Here is a 21,684-nt window from a genome sequence, read left to right as displayed (position 1 = left end):
AACACCTGGGAGACGGCTCTCTGAGGGGCTGGCACCCTCCTCACCAGCTGGAAGGAGAGAGAGAGACAATTTCCTGGGTAAAATGTTCCACTGTAAAAGTGAAGGTGTAAACTTGGCAGTAGAAAATCTTAACAGTATATTTGACCTCTCAGCTTCCCTATCAAATCTAAAAATCTCAAATTAACAACAATGACAAATGGTTTGATGAAGAATGCAAAAATCAAAGAAAGACATTGAGAAACCTGTCCAACCAAAAACATAGAGACCCGGAAAACCTGAGTCTACGCCTTCACTATGGTGAATCACTAAAACAATACAGAAATACACTACGGAAAAAGAAGGAACAGCACGTCAGAAATCAGCTCAATGTAATTGAAGAATCCATAGACTAACCACCTCTGGGAAATTTGGAAAACACTAAACAAACAACAACACAAAGAATGATCTATCCAAAATGGAGATGTATGGGTAAACCACTTCTCCAATCACCATAATTTGCAAATAAATTCATAAAAAATCCTGCAATGTGATTTTCTGGATTTTTTTTCTCATTTTGTCTGTCATAGTTGAATTGTACCTATGGTGAAAATTACAGGCCTCTCTCATCTTTTTAACTGGGAGAACTTGCACAATTGGTGGCTGACTAAATACTTTTTTGCCCCACTGTATACAGACAACAAATTCCAATTGGCTATACTAAAACTCTTTAACATCATCCTTAGCTCTGGCATCTTCCCCAATATTTGGAACCAAGGACTGATCGCCCCAATCCACAAAAGTGGAGACAAATTTGACCCCAATAACTACCGTGGAATATGCGTCAACAGTAACCTTGGGAAAATCCTCTGCATTATCATTAACAGCAGACTCGTACATTTCCTCAATGAAAACAATGTACTGAACAAATGTCAAATTGGCTTTTTACCCAATTACCGTACAACAGACAATGTATTCACCCTGCACACCCTAATTGACAACCAAACAAACCAAAACAAAAGCCAAGTCTTCTCATGCTTTGTTGATTTCAAAAAAGTGTGCAGTTAAAATTGGCAAAAAACACACATTTCTTCACACCGGGTCGTGGAGTGAGACAGGGATGCAGCTTAAGCCCCACCCTCTTCAACATATATATCAACGAATTGGCGCGGGCACTAGAAAAGTCTGCAGCACCCGGCCTCACTCTACTAGAATCCGAAGTCAAATGTCTACTGTTTGCTGATGATCTGGTGCTTCTGTAACCAACCAAGGAGGGCCTACAGCAGCACCTAGATCTTCTACACAGATTCTGTCAGACCTGGGCCCTGACAGTAAATCTCAGTAAGACCAAAATAATGGTGTTCCAAAAAAGGTCCAGTCGCCAGGACCAGAAATACAAATTCCATCTAGACACTGTTGCCCTAGAGTACACAAAAAACTATACATACCTTGGCCTAAACATCAGCGCCACAGGTAACTTCCACAAAGCTGTGAAAGATCTGAGAGACAAGGCAAGAAGGGCATTCTATGCCATGAAAAGGAACATCAACATACCAATTAGGATCTGGCTAAAAATACTTGAATCAGTCATAGAGCCCATTGCCCTTTACGGCTGTGAGGTCGTAAAACCAAGACTTCACAAAATGGGACAAACACCAAATTGAGACTCTGCATTCAGAATTCTTCAAAAATATCCTCTGTGTACAACGTAGAACACCAAATAATGCATGCAGAGCAGAATTAGGCCGATACCCACTAATTATCAAAATCCAGAAAAGAGCTGTTAAATTCTACAAGCGATTCCCAAACCTTCCATAACAAAGCCATCACCTACAGAGAGATGAACCTGGAGAAGAGTCCCCTAAGCAAGCTGGTCCTGGGGCTCTGTTCACAAACACACCCCACAGAGCCCCAGGACAGCAGCACAATCAGACCCAACCAAATCATGAGAAAACAAAAAGATAATTACTTGACACATTGGAAAGAATTTACAAAAAAACAGAGCAGAATACCTGACCACTGTGACTGACCCAAACTTAAGGAAAGCTTTGACTATGTACAGACTTAGTGAGCATAGCCTTGCTATTGAGAAAGGCCACCGTAGGCAGACATGGCTCTCAAGAGAAGACAGGCTATGTGCTCACTGCCCACAAAATGAGGTGGAAACTGAGCTGCACTTCCTAACCTCCTGCCCAATGTATGACCATATTAGAGAGACATATTTCCCTCAGATTACACATATCCACAAAGATAGATAGATAGATAGATAGATAGATAGATAGATAGATAGATAGATAGATAGATAGATAGATAGATAGATAGATAGATAGATAGATAGATGTTAGGTTCTAAATCAAAACTGACGGACAACTATAAAAGACCAAGTTTATTCAGCCAAAGGATGGAACAGCTGAACAGACAAAGACATGTTTCCACCAGTGGTAGTATATATATAGCCCAATTTGGGTGGAGCATCCTCCTTCCCTCTAAACATGACATGTTTATTGCTGGGCAGGATGTTAAGTGATGCAGGCAATAAACTGTTCCTTCTCCCAATGTGACCTGACCTCCATTCCTCACTAACTGCTCCAAAACCGCCATAAAAAAGCCAGACTGGTTTGCAACTGCACATGGGGACAAAGATCATACTTTGTGGAGAAATGTCCTCTGGTCTGATGAAACAAAAATAGAACTGTTTGACCATAATGACCATCGTTATGTTTGGAGGAAAAAGGGGAAGACTTGCAAGCCAAAGAACACCATCCCAACCGTGAAGCATGGGGGTGGCAGCATTATGTTGTGGGGGTGCTTTGCTGCAGGAGGGACTGGTGCACTTCACAAAATAGATGGCATCATGAAGAAAGAAAATGATGTGGATATATTGAAGCAACATCTCAAGACATCAGTCAGGAAGTTAAACCTTGGTCGCAAATGGGTCTTCCAAATGGACAATGACCCCAAGCATACTTCCAAAGTTGTGGCAAAATGGCATTAAGGACAACAAAGTCAAGGTATTGGAGTGGCCATCACAAAGCCCTGACCTTAATCCTACAGAACATTTGCGGGCAGAACTGAAAAAGCGTGTGCAAGCAAGGAGGCCTACAAACCTGATTCAGTTACACCAGCTCTGTCAGAAGGAATGGACCAGAATTCACCCAACTTATTGTGGGAAGCTTGTGGAAGGCTACCCGAAATATTTGATCCAAGTGAAACAATTTAAAGGCAATGCTACCAAATACTAATTGAGTGTATGTAAAACGTCTGACCCACTGGGAATATGATGAAAGAAATAAAAGCTGAAATAAATCATTCTCTCTACTATTATTCTGACATTTCACATTCTTAAAAATGTCAGGAATTGTGAAAAACAGAGTTTAAATGTATTTGGCTAAGGTGTATGTAAACTTCAAACTTCAACTGTACATTCCTCCTACAGATAACCATTAACTGATGGTGTAGAAACCAGACTATGGTAACTCCATATCTCAATAGGATACCTGATAATTAACAATATTTTAAGTTTGGAGTCAGAACCCATCAGAGAGATAGATAGATAGAGAGATAGAGAAACATTGTCATTGTAACACTGATTGAAGAGCATTATAACCAAAACCATTATTTTTGTTAGAAGGTATTTTCAAACATGGTATCTTCTCTCACCTCAGTCTCTCCCCTGGCCTGCATCTCTGTCCTGAAGTCCTCCAGACTACCCAGAATGCTGTGGGGGAGGACCATCCCCTGGGCATCGAAGCGAGGTCCCCCCGGTCCTGACAAAACCACACTACAACATCACCTCTCCATTAACTAAACACTATTCAAATTCTAAATACTTGATTCATCCCACGGGGGCCATTATGTAGGCAGGAGAGTAGATATACAACATAGAAGAGCACCAGTGGAGGCTGCTGAGGGGAGGACGGCTCATAATAATGGCTGGAATGGGGTCAATGGAATGGCATCAACCACATCTTTTATATGTTTGATACCAGTCTAGTGACTCCAACCCAGCCATTATTATGAGCCGTCCTCCCCTCAGCAGCCTCCACTGAAGAGCACACAACATAACAACGGACAGCACCAATAGTTCTATACAGCATGAGGATGAATGATAACAGTCTAGGTGACTAAAGAACTGTCAAAACAGATGAACTGTACATTAATATGAATATAAAGGTGAAGTGGATTTTAGACATTCGTTTCTGAGCCCCTTTCCTTGTTTGTCTTCACCAGTGGTTCCCAACCGTTTCATAGTCCCGTACCCCTTCAAACACTCAACCTCCAGCTGTACCCCCTCTAGCACCAGGGTCAGCGCACTCTCAAATGTTGTTTTTTGCCATCATTGTAAGCCTGCCACACACACTATACAATACATTTATTAAACATAAGAATTAGTGTTTGAGTTTTCGTCACAACTCGGCTCGTGGGAAGTGACAAAGAGCTCTTATAGAACCAGGGCACAAATAATAATATAATAATAATCAATAATTTTGCTCTTTATTTAACCATCTTACATATAAAACCTTATTTGTTAATCGAAAATTGTGAATATCTCACCCACAGGTTAATGGGAAGGGTGTGCTTGAAAGGATGCACATAACTCTGCGATGTTGGGTTGTATTGGAGAGTCTTAAATCTTAGTCTTAAACCATTTTCCACACACAGTCTATTCCTGTATTTAGTTTTCATGCTAGCGAGGGCCGGGAATCCACTCTCACATAGGTACGTGGTTGCAAAGGGCATCAGTGTCTTAACAGTACAATTTTCCAAGGCAGGACACTCTGAGCGCAGCCCAATCCAGAAATCTGGCAGTGGCTTCTGATTCAATTCACTTTTCACCGCTTGTTGCAATTTCGATGAGGCTCTTTTGTTCAGATATTGTAAGTATAGTTTTCCCATGCTGGTAATTTATGAACATTTGAACATCTTGGCCATGTTCTGTTATAATCTCCACCCGGCACAGCCAGAAGAGGACTGGCCACCCCTCATAGCCTCGTTCCTCTCTAGGTTTCTTCCTAGGTTTTGGCCTTTCTAGGGAGTTTTTCCTAGCCACCGTGTTTCTACACCTGCATTGCTTGCTGTTTGGGGTTTTAGGCTGGGTTTCTGCACAGCACTTTGAGATATCAGCTGATGTAAGAAGGGCTATATAAATAAATGTGATTGATTGATTGACTGGATGCAGGGCATGACAGGGATAACGAATCCAGTTGTTTGTGTTGTCCGTTTCGGGAAAGTACCTGCGTAATTCCACACCCAACTCACTCAGGTGCTTCGTTGTATCACATTTGACATTGTCCGTAAGCTTGAGTTCATTTGCACACAAACAAATCACACAATGATGGAAAGTCCTGTGTGTTGTCCTTGTTAATGCAGACAGAGAAGAGCTCCAACTTCTTAATCATAGCCTCAATTTTGTCCCGCACATTGAATATAGTTGAGGAGAGTCCCTGTAATCCTAATCATTCAGGTGAGAAAAAACATCACCCAGACAGGCCAGTCGTGTGAGAAACTCATCATCATGCAAGCGGTCAGACAAGTGAAAATTATGGTCAGTAATGAAGACTTTAAGCTCGTCTCTCAATTCAAAAATAAGTGTCAATACTTTGCCCCTTGATAACCAGCGCACCTCTGTATGTTGTAGAAGCGTTACATGGTCGCTGCCCATATCATTGCATAATGCAGAAAATGCACGTGAGTTCAGGGGCCTTGCTTTAACAAAGTGAACCATTTTCATTGCAGTGTCCAAAACGTCTTTCAAGCTGTCAGGCATTCCCTTGGCAGCAAGAGCCTCTTGGTGGATGCTGCAGTGTCCCCAAGTGGCATCGGGAGCAACTGATTACACCTGCGTTACCACTCCACTATGTCTCCCTGTCATGGCTTTTGCACCATCAGTACAAACACCAACATGAGCAGCAGCTACGTTTGGCTACATACGGACCATTAGTGGAATTCCCGCGAGAGAGTAACAGTTAATGTGATTGGATGTTAATTATTTGACTCGGCTACCAACATTGTGTTGTTTTTTCTCTGAACATTAGATGGTTACATTTTTGGGGGGGCAGTGTAACGAGGCTACTCAGGAGAGAAAAAAACCTCACCCAAATGTATAGCCCCGTTGGAAAATATAAATGTATTGTTTGAAAATGTGAAGATTTTGTTTAATTTTTTACTATTTTTATTTGCTGTAGCCCCGACGGCATTGAGCGTACCCTAGTTAGGGAATACCTGGATGTCTACACGGCTGATCACAGACACCTGGTCCTGGATGTCTACACGGCTGGTCACAGACACCTGGTCCTGGATGTCTACACGGCTGGTCACAGACATCTGGTCCTGGATGTCTACACGGCTGGTCACAGACACCTGGTCCTGGATGTCTACACGGCTGGTCACAGACACCTGGTCCTGGATGTCTACACGGCTGGTCACAGACACCTGGTCCTGGATGTCTACACGGCTGGTCACAGACACCTGGTCCTGGATGTCTACACGGCTGGTCACAGACACCTGGTCCTGTTTGTCTACACCACTGGTCACAGACACCTGGTCCTGGATGTCTACACGGCTGGTCACAGACACCTGGTCCTGGATGTCTACACCACTGGTCACAGACACCTGGTCCTGGATGTCTACACCACTGGTCACAGACACCTGGTCCTAGATGTCTACACCACTGGTCACAGACACCTGGTCCTGGATGTCTACACCACTGGTCACAGACACCTGGTCCTGTTTGTCTACACCACTGGTCACAGACACCTGGTCCTAGATGTCTACACCACTGGTCACAGACACCTGGTCCTGGATGTCTACACGGCTGATCACAGACACCTGGTCCTGGATGTCTACACGGCTGGTCACAGACACCTGGTCCTGGATGTCTACACGGCTGGTCACAGACACCTGGTCCTGGATGTCTACACGGCTGATCACAGACACCTGGTCCTGGATGTCTACACGGCTGATCACAGACACCTGGTCCTGGATGTCTACACGGCTGATCACAGACACCTGGTCCTGGATGTCTACACGGCTGGTCACAGACACCTGGTCCTGTTTGTCTACACCACTGGTCACAGACACCTGGTCCTGGATGTCTACACGGCTGGTCACAGACACCTGGTCCTGGATGTCTACACGGCTGGTCACAGACACCTGGTCCTGGATGTCTACACCACTGGTCACAGACACCTGGTCCTGGATGTCTACACGGCTGGTCACAGACACCTGGTCCTGTTTGTCTACACCACTGGTCACAGACACCTGGTCCTGGATGTCTACACCACTGGTCACAGACACCTGGTCCTGGATGTCTACACCACTGGTCACAGACACCTGGTCCTGGATGTCTACACGGCTGGTCACAGACACCTGGTCCTGTTTGTCTACACGGCTGGTCACAGACACCTGGTCCTGTTTGTCTACACGGCTGGTCACAGACACCTGATCCTGGATGTCTACACCACTGGTCACAGACACCTGGTCCTGGATGGCTACACGGCTGGTCACAGACACCTGGTCCTGTTTGTCTACACCACTGGTCACAGACACCTGGTCCTGGATGTCTACACCACTGGTCACAGACACCTGGTCCTGTTTGTCTACACCACTGGTCACAGACACCTGGTCCTGGATGTCTACACCACTGGTCACAGACAACTGGTCCTGGATGGCTATAGGTGTGTTGCAGGCTTTTGCACCAGCCCAGCTCTAAAACACACCTGATAGAACTAATCACGGGCTTGAGAATCCCACACACCTGATAGAACTAATCACGGGCTTGAGAATCCCACACACCTGATAGAACTAATCACGGGCTTGAGAATCCCACACACCTGATAGAACTAATCACGGGCTTGAGAATCCCACACACCTGATAGAACTAATCACGGGCTTGAGAATCCCACACACCTGATAGAACTAATCACGGGCTTGAGAATCCCACACACCTGATAGAACTAATCACGGGCTTGAGAATCCCACACATCCCGGTAGCTCTCTAGGACCAGGAAGGGTGACCACAACTGTGATACACCACACCTGTACTTCACAACTCTGGCCAGAAGGGGCAGTGTAGCCAGCTCACCTGTGTAGTCCAGTGGCTGTGTGGTGGTGTCCTGGGCCAGGGGGCGGGCCACCGCTACCCTCACCCCCTTTCTGATGTCATCAGGTGGGCGGGTCTTACGCACCAGCACGCGGGTCACAGCTGCAGGTTTCTGGGGTTCTTTAGGGGGCTGGGGCACCCGCAACTATGGACGTACACACACACACACAAAAGGATGACAGGTAGCCTAGCAGATAGAGGGTTGGGACAGTCACTGTAAAGTTGCTACTTCGAAACCCCGAGCCGGAAAGGTGGATAAATCTGCCCAGCTAATCTCCACCATGAGCTGCTCCCCCGGCACCTCTCTGATTCAGAGGGTTGAATGAGGAAAACACATTTTGGTTGAATGCATTCAGTTGTGCAACTGACTACGTCTCCCCTTACTATTATGTATGCATACACACACCTTACACCCACACACACCCACACACACCTTACGTACACACACACCCACACACACACACCTTAGGTACACACACACCCACACACACACCTTACGTACACACACACCCACACACACCTACACACACCTTACGTACACACACACCCACACACACCCACACACACACCTTACGTACACACACACCCACACACACCCACACACACACCTTACGTACACACACACCCACACACACCCACACACACAAACGTACACACACACACACACCTTACGTACACACACACCCACACACACCCACACACACACCTTACGTACACACACACCCACATACACCCACACACACCCACACACACATACACACACACCTTACGTACACACACACCCACACAAACATACACACACACCTTACGTACACACACACCCACACACACCCACACACACACCTTACGTACACACACACCCACACACACCCACACACACAAACGTACACACACACACACACCTTACGTACACACACACCCACACACACCCACACACACCCACACACACACCTTACGTACACACACACCCACATACACCCACATACACCCACACACACCCACACACACAAACACACACACCTTACGTACACACACACCCACACAAACATACACACACACCTTACGTACACACACACCCACACACACCCACACACACAAACGTACACACACACACCTTACGTGCACACACACCCACACACACCCACACACACACCTTACGTACACACACACCCACATACACCCACACACACCCACACACACATACACACACACCTTACGTACACACACACCCACACACACATACACACACACCTTACGTACACACACACCCACACACACCCACACACACATACACACACCCACACACACAAACATACACACACACACCCACACACACCCACACACACAAACATACACACACACACCCACACACACCCACACACACAAACATACACACACACCTTACGTACACACACACCCACACACACCCACACACACAAACATACACACACACCTTACGTACACACACACCCACACACACCCACACACACAAACATACACACACACCTTACGTTCACACACACACCCACACACACCCACACACACAAAATACACACACACCTTACGTACACACACACACACACACACCCACACACACAAACATACACACGCACCTTACGTACACACACACCCACACACACAAACATACACACACACCTTACGTACACACACACCCACACACACCCACACACACAAACATACACACACACCTTACGTACACACACACCCACACACACCCACACACACAAACATACACACACACCTTACGTACACACACACACACCCACACACACCCACACACACAAAATACACACACACCTTACGTACACACACACACACACACACCCACACACACAAACATACACACGCACCTTACGTACACACACACCCACACACACAAACATACACACACACCTTACGTACACACACACCCACACACACAAACATACACACACACACATTATGTACACACACATACACACACACAAACATTATGTACACATGCACACACACACCTTCTCCAGGTCCTCAGGTCTGATGGCCAGGGCCTGGATGTCCTCTCCTTTAAGAGTGGGGCTCTGAGGCTGCTCTTCACTCAGACACGACGAGAAATCCTCTGACACTTTCAGACGTTTCTTCTCTGGAGACGAGAGGACAGGATGAGGACAGGAGAGAACCAACTGTTTCATTCCAAGCATATGGGGCCAACATGGCACCTGTTCAAATTCTGAATAATAAACCCAGCTTCCCCATTTCTGAGTGTATTTGTTTTGGCTTGCAGTCACATGGGAAAAACCAAGTCTCCCGGGATGACACACACAGCCAACTACTGAACCATCAAGCTTAACAATCACCTACTCATAGACCAGGCTACATCTGAACTACTGAACCAACAGCATCAAGCTTAACAATCACCTACTCATAGACCAGGCTACATCTGAACTACTGAACCAACAGCATCAGACTTAACAATCACCTACTCATAGACCAGGCTACATCTGAACTACTGAACCAACAGCATCAAGCTTAACAATCACCTACTCATAGACCAGGCTACATCTGAACTACTGAACCAACTGCATCAAGCTTAACAATCACCTACTCATAGACCAGGCTACATCTGAACTACTGAACCAACAGCATCAGACTTAACAATCACCTACTCATAGACCAGGCTACATCTGAACTACTGAACCAACAGCATCAGACTTAACAATCACCTACTCATAGACCAGGCTACATCTGAACTACTGAACCAACTGCATCAAGCTTAACAATCACCTACTCATAGACCAGGCTACATCTGAACTACTGAACCAACAGCATCAGACTTAACAATCACCTACTCATAGACCAGGCTACATCTGAACTACTGAACCAACAGCATCAGACTTAACAATCACCTACTCATAGACCAGGCTACATCTGAACTACTGAACCAACAGCATCAGACTTAACAATCAACTACTCATAGACCAGGCTACATCTGAACTACTGAACCAACAGCATCAGACTTAACAATCACCTACTCATAGACCAGGCTACATCTGAACTACTGAACCAACAGCATCTGACTTTACAAACACTAACCCATAGACCAGGCTACATCTGAAATGTAGACCGTGATTTGCTGCTAGCAAAGCTATTGTTACATCACCTACTGACCTCCTGACCTTGAGAGAAAGAGTGGAGCAGAATATTCACACACATACACACACACACACACACACACACACACACACACACACACACACACATAGTTATGCAATTCTGTTCATCTTCAGCGCTCCAACTGCAACAGAGTCCGTCCCTGGTTACCATGACCACCACACAACCCACAGCTCATCTTTTGTGTCTGTCCCTGATTACCATGACCAGCACACAACCCACCGCTCATCTCCTGAGTCTGTCCCTGGTTACCATGACCAGCACACAACCCACCGCTCATATTTTGAGTCGGTCCATGGTTACCATGACCACCACACAACCCACCGCTCATCTCCTGAGTCTGTCCCTGGTTACCATGACCAGCACACAACCCACCGCTCATATTTTGAGTCGGTCCATGGTTACCATGACCACCACACAACCCACCGCTCATCTCCTGAGTCTGTCCCTGGTTACCATGACCAGCACACAACCCACCGCTCATATTTTGAGTCGGTCCATGGTTACCATGACCACCACACAACCCACCGATCATCTCCTGAGTCTGTCCCTGGTTACCATGACCAGCACACAACCCACCGCTCATATTTTGAGTCGGTCCATGGTTACCATGACCACCACACAACCCACCGCTCATCTTTTGAGTCTGTCCCTGGTTACCATGACCACCACACAACCCACCGCTCATCTTTTGAGTCGGTCCCTGGTTACCCAGACCACCACACAACCCACCGCTCATCTTTTGAGTCTGTCCCTGGTTACCATGACCACCACACAACCCACCGCTCATCTTTTGAGTCTGTCCCTGGTTACCATGACCACCACACAACCCACCGCTCATCTTTTGAGTCTGTCCCTGGTTACCATGACCACCACACAACCCACCGCTCATCTTTTGAGTCTGTCCCTGGTTACCATGACCACCACACTACCCACCGCTCATCTTTTGAGTCTGTCCCTGGATACCATGACCACCACACAACCCACCGCTCATCTTTTGAGTCTGTCCCTGGTTACCATGACCACCACACAACCCACCGCTCATCTTTTGAGTCTGTCCCTGGTTACCATGACCACCACACAACCCACCGCTCATCTTTTGAGTCTGTCCCTGGTTACCATGACCACCACACAACCCACCGCTCATCTTTTGAGTCTGTCCCTGGTTACCATGACCACCACACAACCCACCGCTCATCTTTTGAGTCTGTCCCTGGTTACCATGACCACCACACTACCCACCGCTCATCTTTTGAGTCTGTCCCTGGATACCATGACCACCACACAACCCACCGCTCATCTTTTGAGTCTGTCCCTGGTTACCATGACCACCACACAACCCACCGCTCATCTTTTGAGTCTGTCCCTGGTTACCATGACCACCACACAACCCACCGCTCATCTTTTGAGTCTGTCCCTGGTTACCATGACCACCACACAACTTTTGCTTCTCTACCTTTTGATTTTCTATCCTTTTCTAACCCTCCTCTCCCCTCCTCTCCCCTCCTCTCCCCCCCTCTCCCCTCCTCTCCCCCCCTCTCCCTGCCACCTGTCCTGAGACTCAGTACATTCTGCGTGGTTTTCAGAGGAGGGTAGCACCTTGCGGAGAGTGAGGGAAGGCCACAGAAGGATAAAATAAAAAACTGCAGGAGTCTCATCCTTCATAGTGGGTGTCCTTGGCACACAATGGAAGGCAACGGGGACACTGAGGCTCCACATGCACTCGCTTTTGTGACTGTATCCTCATTATGTACACACACACACCAGCGTTCACACAAAAATAAACACACACACACAACGACAGAGCCCCACGTATACAAATACACACCTATGCCTTGAGAATGTCTCTTTTACAGAGTAAAGACAGGAAATTAGATTTCACTGTGTCCTTGGGGGTCTTGTTCCTATCTCTCTTCTTTCTCCCTCTCTTTTATTTAAATTTTATTTCACACTTATTTTACCAGGTAAGTTGACTGAGAACAAATTCTCGTTCATGACTATCTACCCGGCCTGCTACATTCTTCTCACCCATACCCCCCCCCACCCCGCCCCCTCCCCACACACACACACACGTATGGACTAACGTTAACAAACAGAGAGAGGAAGAGCGGGAGGGGTCAGGAGGATAATGTTAAGTGTGTGTGTGTGTTTAGTTAGCTAGCTAATAGTATAACAGCTATATTCTTACATACCTGGCGGGGTCCGAGGTCTCGCCTCCTTTTTGGGAGTTTTGCCAGTGGATTTGCCTAAACTTGCCATGTCAATGCTTAGGCTAGCTAAGGTAACGTTAGTTAGTTGTAGCCTAGCTAGTTAGTCAATTCGGCAGCTGAGCAAGTTGTTTTAGCTAAAGTAAATTGTTGTCACGCAGGGAGACAAGAAAGTTACAATTGTCCCTAAACAGTGACATTTATACAATGTATACAAAAGCAACTTCTTCGTTGAGTAAACTTTTGATAGCTAGCATCTGGCCTTGTCATTCGTGTCTCTTTCTCCCCGCTGCCTCACGGTACCCATGGCAACGGACGCTTGGCTGCTGTTAAAGGGATGCTCACTTTCTGTCGGACAACAATTAAATCCAACAGCGCCGAATGAGAATTTCCCTCGAAGAAAATTCATTAAGCCTAATTCTAGGCGGTAGGAAGCACAAAGTAACACATACTATTTGTATAAAATTGCAACTATGGCACTTTGGTGATCCTCGTATATATATATATATATATATATATATATATATATATATATATGTTGACGATGCTCTCATGTTTTGTTCCTCAATACATTAGGCCTTTATTTGTTGGAGTATTTAATCACAAAATGTAATGAAAAGGAAAGGAAAGAAAATGTCATTGATCTCGCCAATAGTGAATAGGCTTGTAGGGCTTATTTCAGCTCATACAAGAAGGCTAAAGGCCAGATGTGTCACCGTGTGCCAGCAGTTGGTAAACAATTACGTACGGCTATGTTGATATTGAATTCAAAACACCAGATCATCACAATCTCCCATAGCCTCAATTTATCCAACCACCACAGCGTGCGCAAAACCCCCAGAGTGCCTGTCTTGGCGGTGCACATTGCAGTAGAACTGGCCGCTTCCATTGTTCCATAATCGTCGAACACTCGGTGTCCTCCCGGAGAACATAACAATCTCTCCGCTTCTGTCAATCAGCAGTTCTGGCAACTAGCTGTTGGGAGAGACGAGCAGATGACCCATGCCGTGTGACGCGAACGAGCCAGGCGCGTGCATGGGTATAAAAACAACACTAAAAGACTTCTGTTTCTGTACCACCCAGACTAGATGTGCGCAAACACACAGGTGTCACGAGGACCACATGTAGTTTCCAAACCTCACAGGTTTGAATATTACTGGATCCACCCAGGCATCCACACTGTCCTACAGGCTAGTATAGGCTACATTTCACATGCCACTTAAGTGAGACAACATTATGGAGGTAAAAGGTAACCCATCCACTTGCTCACCGACCACCACAACCAACATTCCCGTCGCCCATCAGCGGGCTGAACCTTCTCAGTTCCCCGGGACCAGAGCCCTGAGCCCCGGCTCCTCGAAGGTCCTGCTGGCATACAAAAACGTAACCCAGCACCTGAACTCACCGGGGCTCAAAGCCAGCATGGGTTTCCTTAAAATGGTCACGTCTCAGTGGAAGCACCAGGAAAAGAAGGGGAGGGTGGTGCGGTCCCAAAGCACAGCTAGCTGGCTTCCACCTCCCTCCGATGGCCACTCTTGCAAGAGGTCGCCACTGGACCAGCTATCTGCTCTGGTTCTCCAGGGGCAGATTCGGTTCGGCGAGGACGACCCAAGGCTCGCCCAGGACTCTCCGCAGGACCCGCTGAGCTCCACCAAGCCGCAGAACTGCAGGCGCATCGTGGTTCTGGGTGCACCCCGGGTGGGCAAGACTTCAATCTTGCGACGGTACCTCTGGGACGGCTTCGTGGAGGAGTACCAGCCCACCTCCGAGGATTTCCTCCGGAAAATGTTCCACATCCGCGGGGAGACGTATCAGATCGACGTACTGGACGCCTCCGGAGAGAGGAGCTTCCCGGCGAAACGCAGGCTCTCCATACTAACCGGTGCGTAACGGGAATGTAGGCAATAACGGGAGTCCTTATCATGGTCTCTATGTTGGAGCGTGCTGGAGGTGCCTCAACAGTTGTTGTTATCGCAGTGTTAAAGATGTAAATGCATACAAATGAATAAGCCTCTCTCTCCGCGTAGATGTGGTGTGCGTAAAAGTGGACATGCTTGCTTTATAAACGATGAGAGAGAATATAAATATGTGTATATGGACGTATAAGTTATGATAGAATAGCATATAGAATAGAATAAAACATAATATAATATAAACTTTATCCCAGAAGGAACTTCAAGGAACTTACAGTTCAAATTGCTAATGAGAATATGACAATGTAGGCTGTAATGAAAATATAGGCTATAATATTTCGGTCTCCTCCTGTGTTCTGTATAGGTGACATATTCCTTCTGGTCTTCACCCTGGACGACCGGAGCTCGTTCGAGGAGGTGTGTGCCCTGCGCACTGAGATCCTCGCGGCCAAAACCAAGCTCCTCAAGCCCACCAGGCCGGGCCAGAGCGCACGGGTCCCCACGGTAGTCTGCGCTAACAAGGTGGACTTGTCCCCAGCGGAGAGAGTACTTTCCCGGGCAGAGGTGCTCCGAGCCCTCGGTGAGGACTGCGCCTACTTCGAGACCTCCGCCAAAGACCGCACTAATCTGGAGGAGGTATTCGAGGCTCTGGCTAAACGGGGCGGGTTGCCAACTGAAACTAGTCCGTCGCAGCACCGCAAAGTTTCGATTCGGTCGTACCAGGCGCTGAAAGAGGGCAGAGCGGCCGGGAGAGGGAGCCAGGCGACCGGTTGTAAGGCTCCGTGTGGGGCGCTGTATCCGCTCGCTCGACGGCCGAGTTTCAGCACTGATCTCCGTCAAGTCCTCGGCCCCGACTCCGCACGGAATCCGGGCAAGCCGCTAGAGAAGTGTCAGATTCAGTGAAGGAGCCAAAGACAGACTGGACTGGTTTATAAGGGTGTGTGGAGCGAGGAAAAACAATCATGTTTGATTTCCACAAATTCATTCTGCTAAATGTAGATATGACTGTGAATAGTATTTGCGCCAGGGACTTGAACACTACTAATAGCCTACCAAATGGGCAGAAGTTGTGCTATTGTGGGTCTCAATCTAATGTGAAATATATATTTTTGAAATGAATAAAAAAAAATCATTTTTGATCATGTATTATAGTGTGCGTCTCCTTGAGGGGCGGAAGAGGAGAGAGTGGGAGTAAGAGGACATTGAGTCAGGGACTTGACTTCATTGACTTTATTGCATAACACGTTTCATGAGTCCTACAGACAGAAATAGAGAGCGAGAGAAAGAGAGAGAGAGTGAATAGTGGAGAAAGAGAGTGTGTGTGTGTGTGTGTGTGTGTGTGTGTGTGTGTGTGTGTGTGTGTGTGTGTGTGTGTGTGTGTGTGTGTGTGTGAGTGTGTGTGCTTGTGTGTGTGTGCGTCAGACAGAAAGGCAGAGCAGTATTGACTGCAGCAGAGTCGTGATCAACCAGAGGGTTGTACTGTACTACCTAGCCTACACAACTCACTGTCTGCAGTAGACTGGGTCGTTTCTGGTTGCTAAATCCTCTTTACATTCCGTCTATGAGTCAGATTTTTTCACACACATACATCTGTAACTCCATACTATAGAGCCCTGTTCTATATATTCAGCATGATGATGATGATGATGAGGATGATGATAATGATGATGAGGATGATGATGATGTAATGATGATAATGAGGATGAGGATGATGATGGTGGTGATGATGATGACGGTAATGATGATGATGGTAATTATGATGATGGTGATGATGATGATGAAGGTGACGATTACGTTGTTGTTTATGATGATGAATAGGCGTAATGACACTGACAAAAGAGTCGTAGGAAATTTTTTCAACCGCAATCAGTGCACCATTGTTCCATGAATTAGGGTGCGTGTGTGTGTCCTTTGTGAGAGTGTGTGTCTACTTGCAGGGCCGGTGAAAGCCTTTCAACACAACAGAGGCTGCTGGGACTTTCTGAGTTTCCATAAAACAACAGCTACTTGTTTTTCTGCTGTTAGATTTCCACTCGTATAATCTCATAGCCTGGATATTTCCCTTTACCTGTGTGTGTGTGTGTGTGTGTGTGTGTGTGTGTGTGTGTGTGTGTGTGTGTGTGTGTGTGTGTGTGTGTGTGTGTGTGTGTGTGTGTGTGTGTGTGTGTGTGTGTGTGTGTGACGTGTCTGAATAGGTGTGTGTGTGTGTCCAAACTAGGTGTTATTATGGCTATTGTGTAGTGTAAATGGGATTCTTTATCCCCTAGTAAAAACATCAGAACCTCTTTTCTCATAACCTGTATGAATGAGTCTTCTGGCTGTTCCACATGCTTAAAGGGGCAACCTGTGATTTGAAAAACGGATGGGTCTGGAGCAGTGTAACCACTTTACAAAGCTATGGATGCCACGATTTACCATCCGTGAGATAGTTATAACCATAGAATTAGGAATTATAATTAATGAGGAACTAGAACCAGGAAGGCAAAGTTTTCCCATGTTGAACCATTTCATGTGTCTGACGGTAAAACTCCGCCTACCCGGAAGGCCCAGAGAGCAAATCAAGTGCACCCATAGGTCTACCGCTGGCCAATCAGATATCTCATATTACGTGTCTGAACAGCTTTCTCGAGCCGTAGAATGTAAAAAAAAATAAGCATTGAATAAACAGCATAGCGGGTACCGTGAAATTGCAAAACTTTTAAAACCATCACTAGAGAGAGACCCAAGGAATACAGCAAATAGTTGCTGTTTTTATGAGTAAATTAATGTTTAAGTTGTTATTCAGCACTGTCACTTTGTTCCACACTTTTCTAAGAGATAAAATATGCCTTCTCCTGTCCGTTCACTCAACCAGCACTGCAGCTGCAATGAATGACAATAGCAAAGTACTCTGATAATCTCGCGTTATTAGTGGCCTGCGTCTTTTTTAATATGGAGGAATATTTCACTTTCTCCGGTCATAGGAGTAACAACATGAATTGGCGCATGAAATAATGCAGTGTGACTTGAATTATGACATCAGCTGGAAGAATATCTCACATTTTCTCAGTGGAGGGAGGCAGAGCGGGAGGGACCGACGCTGCTCTCACTCCCCCAACGCTTTGAACACACAGACTGTGTCATGGCATTTTGGCACACCAGAAGTATATTCATTTCCTATGGAACGCTGCGTTTGCCGTGCAGCATTGCGTTGCAGAGGCAGTGGTAATACGTTCTGTGTGGTGCATACGTTGGATTTATCGAACATATGCGTCAAACTGTATGCGTTAAACAGGTTTGACAGAAATGGTAGCAGAAGGTGAATGTTGCACACATGTCTAGATGATGCTGCACACTATTTTCCGCCTTAATACAGTTGGTGTGTTTGAAGCGTTACGTCTCATGTCCGCTAAATGCGTCGAACACTTCGTGTTCCAGCGGAAGTCATTCATTGTCAATGGAGCAGTCCTCAACACTAAGGGGTGCTGCAGTAGGCTGCGGTGCGTTCTATGTACCACATGCGTTCAATATTTTAAGCTTGTGTGTTGCGTTACCATGTAGTGGTACAAACAGAAGTACACACACACACACACACACACACACACACACACACACACACACACACACACACACACACACACACACACACACACACACACACACACACCAACTAGATAGAGTTTAGCTAGTTGAAAAGCGAAGTACCTGTGCGTCAAGTACGGAAAATGCGGGCTAGGCATCTGGCAAAACAAAACCTCTATGCATCTGGAGGACATTGGGCACGATCACGCGTCGATCACACCGACAACCTCTTTGTGTTTTGGTACACCAGAAGTACATCCATTTCCAATGGAGCGCTGCATTTGCCTTGCAGCATTGCCGAGGCAGTTGCTGTGCGTTCTGTGTGGTGCAAAAGTCGTTTTTGTGTCGAAGTAACAAATGTTTATTACTAGAACAGGGGGCAGGCAAAACGACAGGTCAGAGGTCAGTAATCCAGGTCAGAGTCCAAAAGGTACAGAACGGCAGGCAGTCTCAGGGTCAGGACAGGAAGAGGTCAATAATCCAGGGTGGTGTGACAAGGTACGGAACAGCAGGCAGGATCAGGGCAGGCAGAATGGTCAAAACCAGGAAAACTAGAAAACAGAAACTAGAAACAGACAGGAGCAAGGGGAAAACCGCTGGTAGGCTTGACGAACAAAACAAACGGGCAGCAGACAAGCAGAGAACACAGGTATAAATACACAGGGGATAATGGGGAAGATGGGCGACACCTGGAGGAGGGTGGAGACGAGCACAAAGACAGGTGAAACAGATCAGGGTGTGACCTGAGTAAGTTTACCAACAAGAAGGACCGCTGCTCCACCTTCCTGTTCAAGTCAGCACAGCACAACAATAGTTAGTCCAAAAATATGTCTTGTATACTGCTGCATAAATGATGTAGGACGCCAGGGAGATATGTATACTGTAGCTAGGAAAGTAATACTAAGTGTATGTTGTGTAGTAAGCTGTTAGTAGCCCATGTGTCTCACCCTAATCATTTGGTCCCTTTCCCCCTCAGAACTTAGCCTACTGTTCTGACTTGGTGGTGCACATGTAGCCTATAGCCTGTTTTAGAGAAATGTCATCATTGAAAATTGTAAAAGCTTTCATTGTCTGCGTATATGCCCCCGGTATTTATCCTACGGTTCTGACTTGGTGTACAGGGAGAACACTGTAAGCACAGCCCATGTGCTGAATCATGTCGCTGTACATTTCAATAGTACTGAACAAATAGTTATATTGACTACGTCTGTCCTAGCTCGCTCATTAATGTCTTGTTATGGCTGGCCTCTTATCTGCTCATCGTTCCCTGATGCCATAGGTTGTACATCTCAATTGTTGTATTGCTTACATAGGTATATCTCATTAGTATCTTATTCATCCTTTTAGGCAAGGTTAGAATGATTTCATTGTTTTGCTTACTTTGTGTATTATAATTAGCTCATGTGCTTTTCTCCACGAGGAGGGGAGACTATATAATGTTGTTGGGTCTGGAACCATGAGGAGGGGATACTATATAATGTTGTTGGGTCTGTAACCATGAGGAGGGTCTGGAACCATGAGGAGGGGATACTATATAACGTTGTTGGGTCTGTAACCATGAGGAGGGGATACTATATAATGATGTTGGGTCTGGAACCATGAGGAGGGGATACTATATAATGATGTTGGGTCTGGAACCATGAGGAGGGTCTGGAACCATGAGGAGGGGATACTATATAATGCTGTTGGGTCTGGAACCATGAGGAGGGGATACTATATAATGTTGTTGGGTCTGTAACCATGAGGAGGGTCTGGAACCATGAGGAGGGGATACTATATAATGCTGTTGGGTCTGGAACCATGAGGAGGGGATACTATATAATGTTGTTGGGTCTGTAACCATGAGGAGGGTCTGGAACCATGAGGAGGGGATACTATATAATGCTGTTGGGTCTGGAACCATGAGGAGGGGATACTATATAATGTTGTTGGGTCTGTAACCATGTCTCTTCCCATTGAAATATACAGTATTTTTTTCAGCAAAAAGTTCACTAATTGAACCATGTAATTCCTGTTGATTTTTCCCGAGAGGTTGTTTTTGTTTGTTGTACGCAATGTCTTGTCTGTACGTCGGTATATTGTCTATATAAGTGGTTTTGTATTTTCCTTCCTTTTTCGACGACATAGGTCTAATACAATCCAAAAATGGTCGGCTAACCGCCTCTCTCTCTGTCTTTATGGTGACTCAAAGAAGAGTAAAGTTAAGGCCACAAAATCTTGCAGAATTTATCTGAACTAACATCTGTCGGTGTCCATTTTGAAAGTGCTGAACAAATAGGCCTACCTCGTCGCAGCTCGTTTGCTTGCACTTGCTTATACTTAGAGCTAAGTGACAATGATATTAAAACAAACATTTATACATTCACTGAACATAAACGTAACAGCCTAATTGTCACGCCCTGACCTTAGTATTCTTTGTTTTCCTTCTTTATTTTGGTTAGGTCAGGGTGTGACATGGGTGATATGTGTGTTTTTGTCTTATTCTAGGGTGTTTGTACTGTCTAGGGGTTTTTGTAGATTCATGGGGTTGTTTTCATCTAGGTGTTTATGTTGGTCTATGGTTGCCTAGATTGGTTGTCTCTGATTGGGAACCATATTTAGGCAGCCATCTTCTTTGGGTATTTCGTGGGTTATTGTCTATTGTCTCTAGTTGCCTGTGTATGCACTCGTTGTCATAGCGGCATGTTCGTTTTGTTTAAGTGTTCTTTGTGTTCTTCCTGAAATAAAGAAGAACGTATTCTACCCACACTGGGCTTTG

The 21,684-nt window shown here is 46.1% G+C and overlaps 2 protein-coding genes across 2 annotated transcripts in view; one reads left to right on the top strand and one right to left on the bottom strand.

Moving 5' to 3' along the window:
* LOC139424203 (MYCBP-associated protein-like) overlaps nt 1-15,293 on the bottom strand; it is a 46,468-nt gene extending 31,175 nt beyond the window's left edge. The window contains exons 1-5 of the mRNA XM_071175882.1: nt 14,858-15,293; nt 10,093-10,217; nt 8,060-8,222; nt 3,637-3,743; nt 1-47 (exon numbers count right to left, since the gene is read on the bottom strand). The exon at nt 1-47 is cut by the window's left edge and continues 119 nt beyond it. Of these exons, the coding sequence (XP_071031983.1) occupies nt 1-47; nt 3,637-3,743; nt 8,060-8,222; nt 10,093-10,217; nt 14,858-14,876 (461 nt within the window). The 5' untranslated portion in view covers nt 14,877-15,293. The remainder of the gene's footprint in view (nt 48-3,636; nt 3,744-8,059; nt 8,223-10,092; nt 10,218-14,857) is intronic.
* Nucleotides 14,875-16,268, top strand: LOC139424202 (GTP-binding protein Rhes-like). The gene is made up of 2 exons (XM_071175880.1): nt 14,875-15,334; nt 15,730-16,268. Exons 1-2 carry the CDS (start codon nt 14,875-14,877, stop codon nt 16,266-16,268), a joined length of 999 nt encoding a protein of 332 aa, XP_071031981.1.
* Nucleotides 16,269-21,684: the final 5,416 nt, after the last annotated feature.

The sequence above is a fragment of the Oncorhynchus clarkii genome, chromosome 13, assembly GCF_045791955.1.
Source record: "Oncorhynchus clarkii lewisi isolate Uvic-CL-2024 chromosome 13, UVic_Ocla_1.0, whole genome shotgun sequence".
Taxonomy (NCBI): domain Eukaryota; kingdom Metazoa; phylum Chordata; class Actinopteri; order Salmoniformes; family Salmonidae; genus Oncorhynchus; species Oncorhynchus clarkii.
The sequence above is the reverse complement of the archived record's forward strand: the minus strand, read 5'-3'. Positions and strand labels throughout refer to the sequence as shown.

Coding starts and splice junctions, on each gene's coding strand:
- LOC139424202 (XM_071175880.1), top strand. CDS start 14,875: ATGGGTTTCCTTAAAATGGTCACGTCTCAGTGGAAGCACCAGGAAAAG. Junction 15,335..15,729: donor CAGGCTCTCCATACTAACCG/GTGCGTAACGGG, acceptor TGTTCTGTATAG/GTGACATATTCCTTCTGGTC.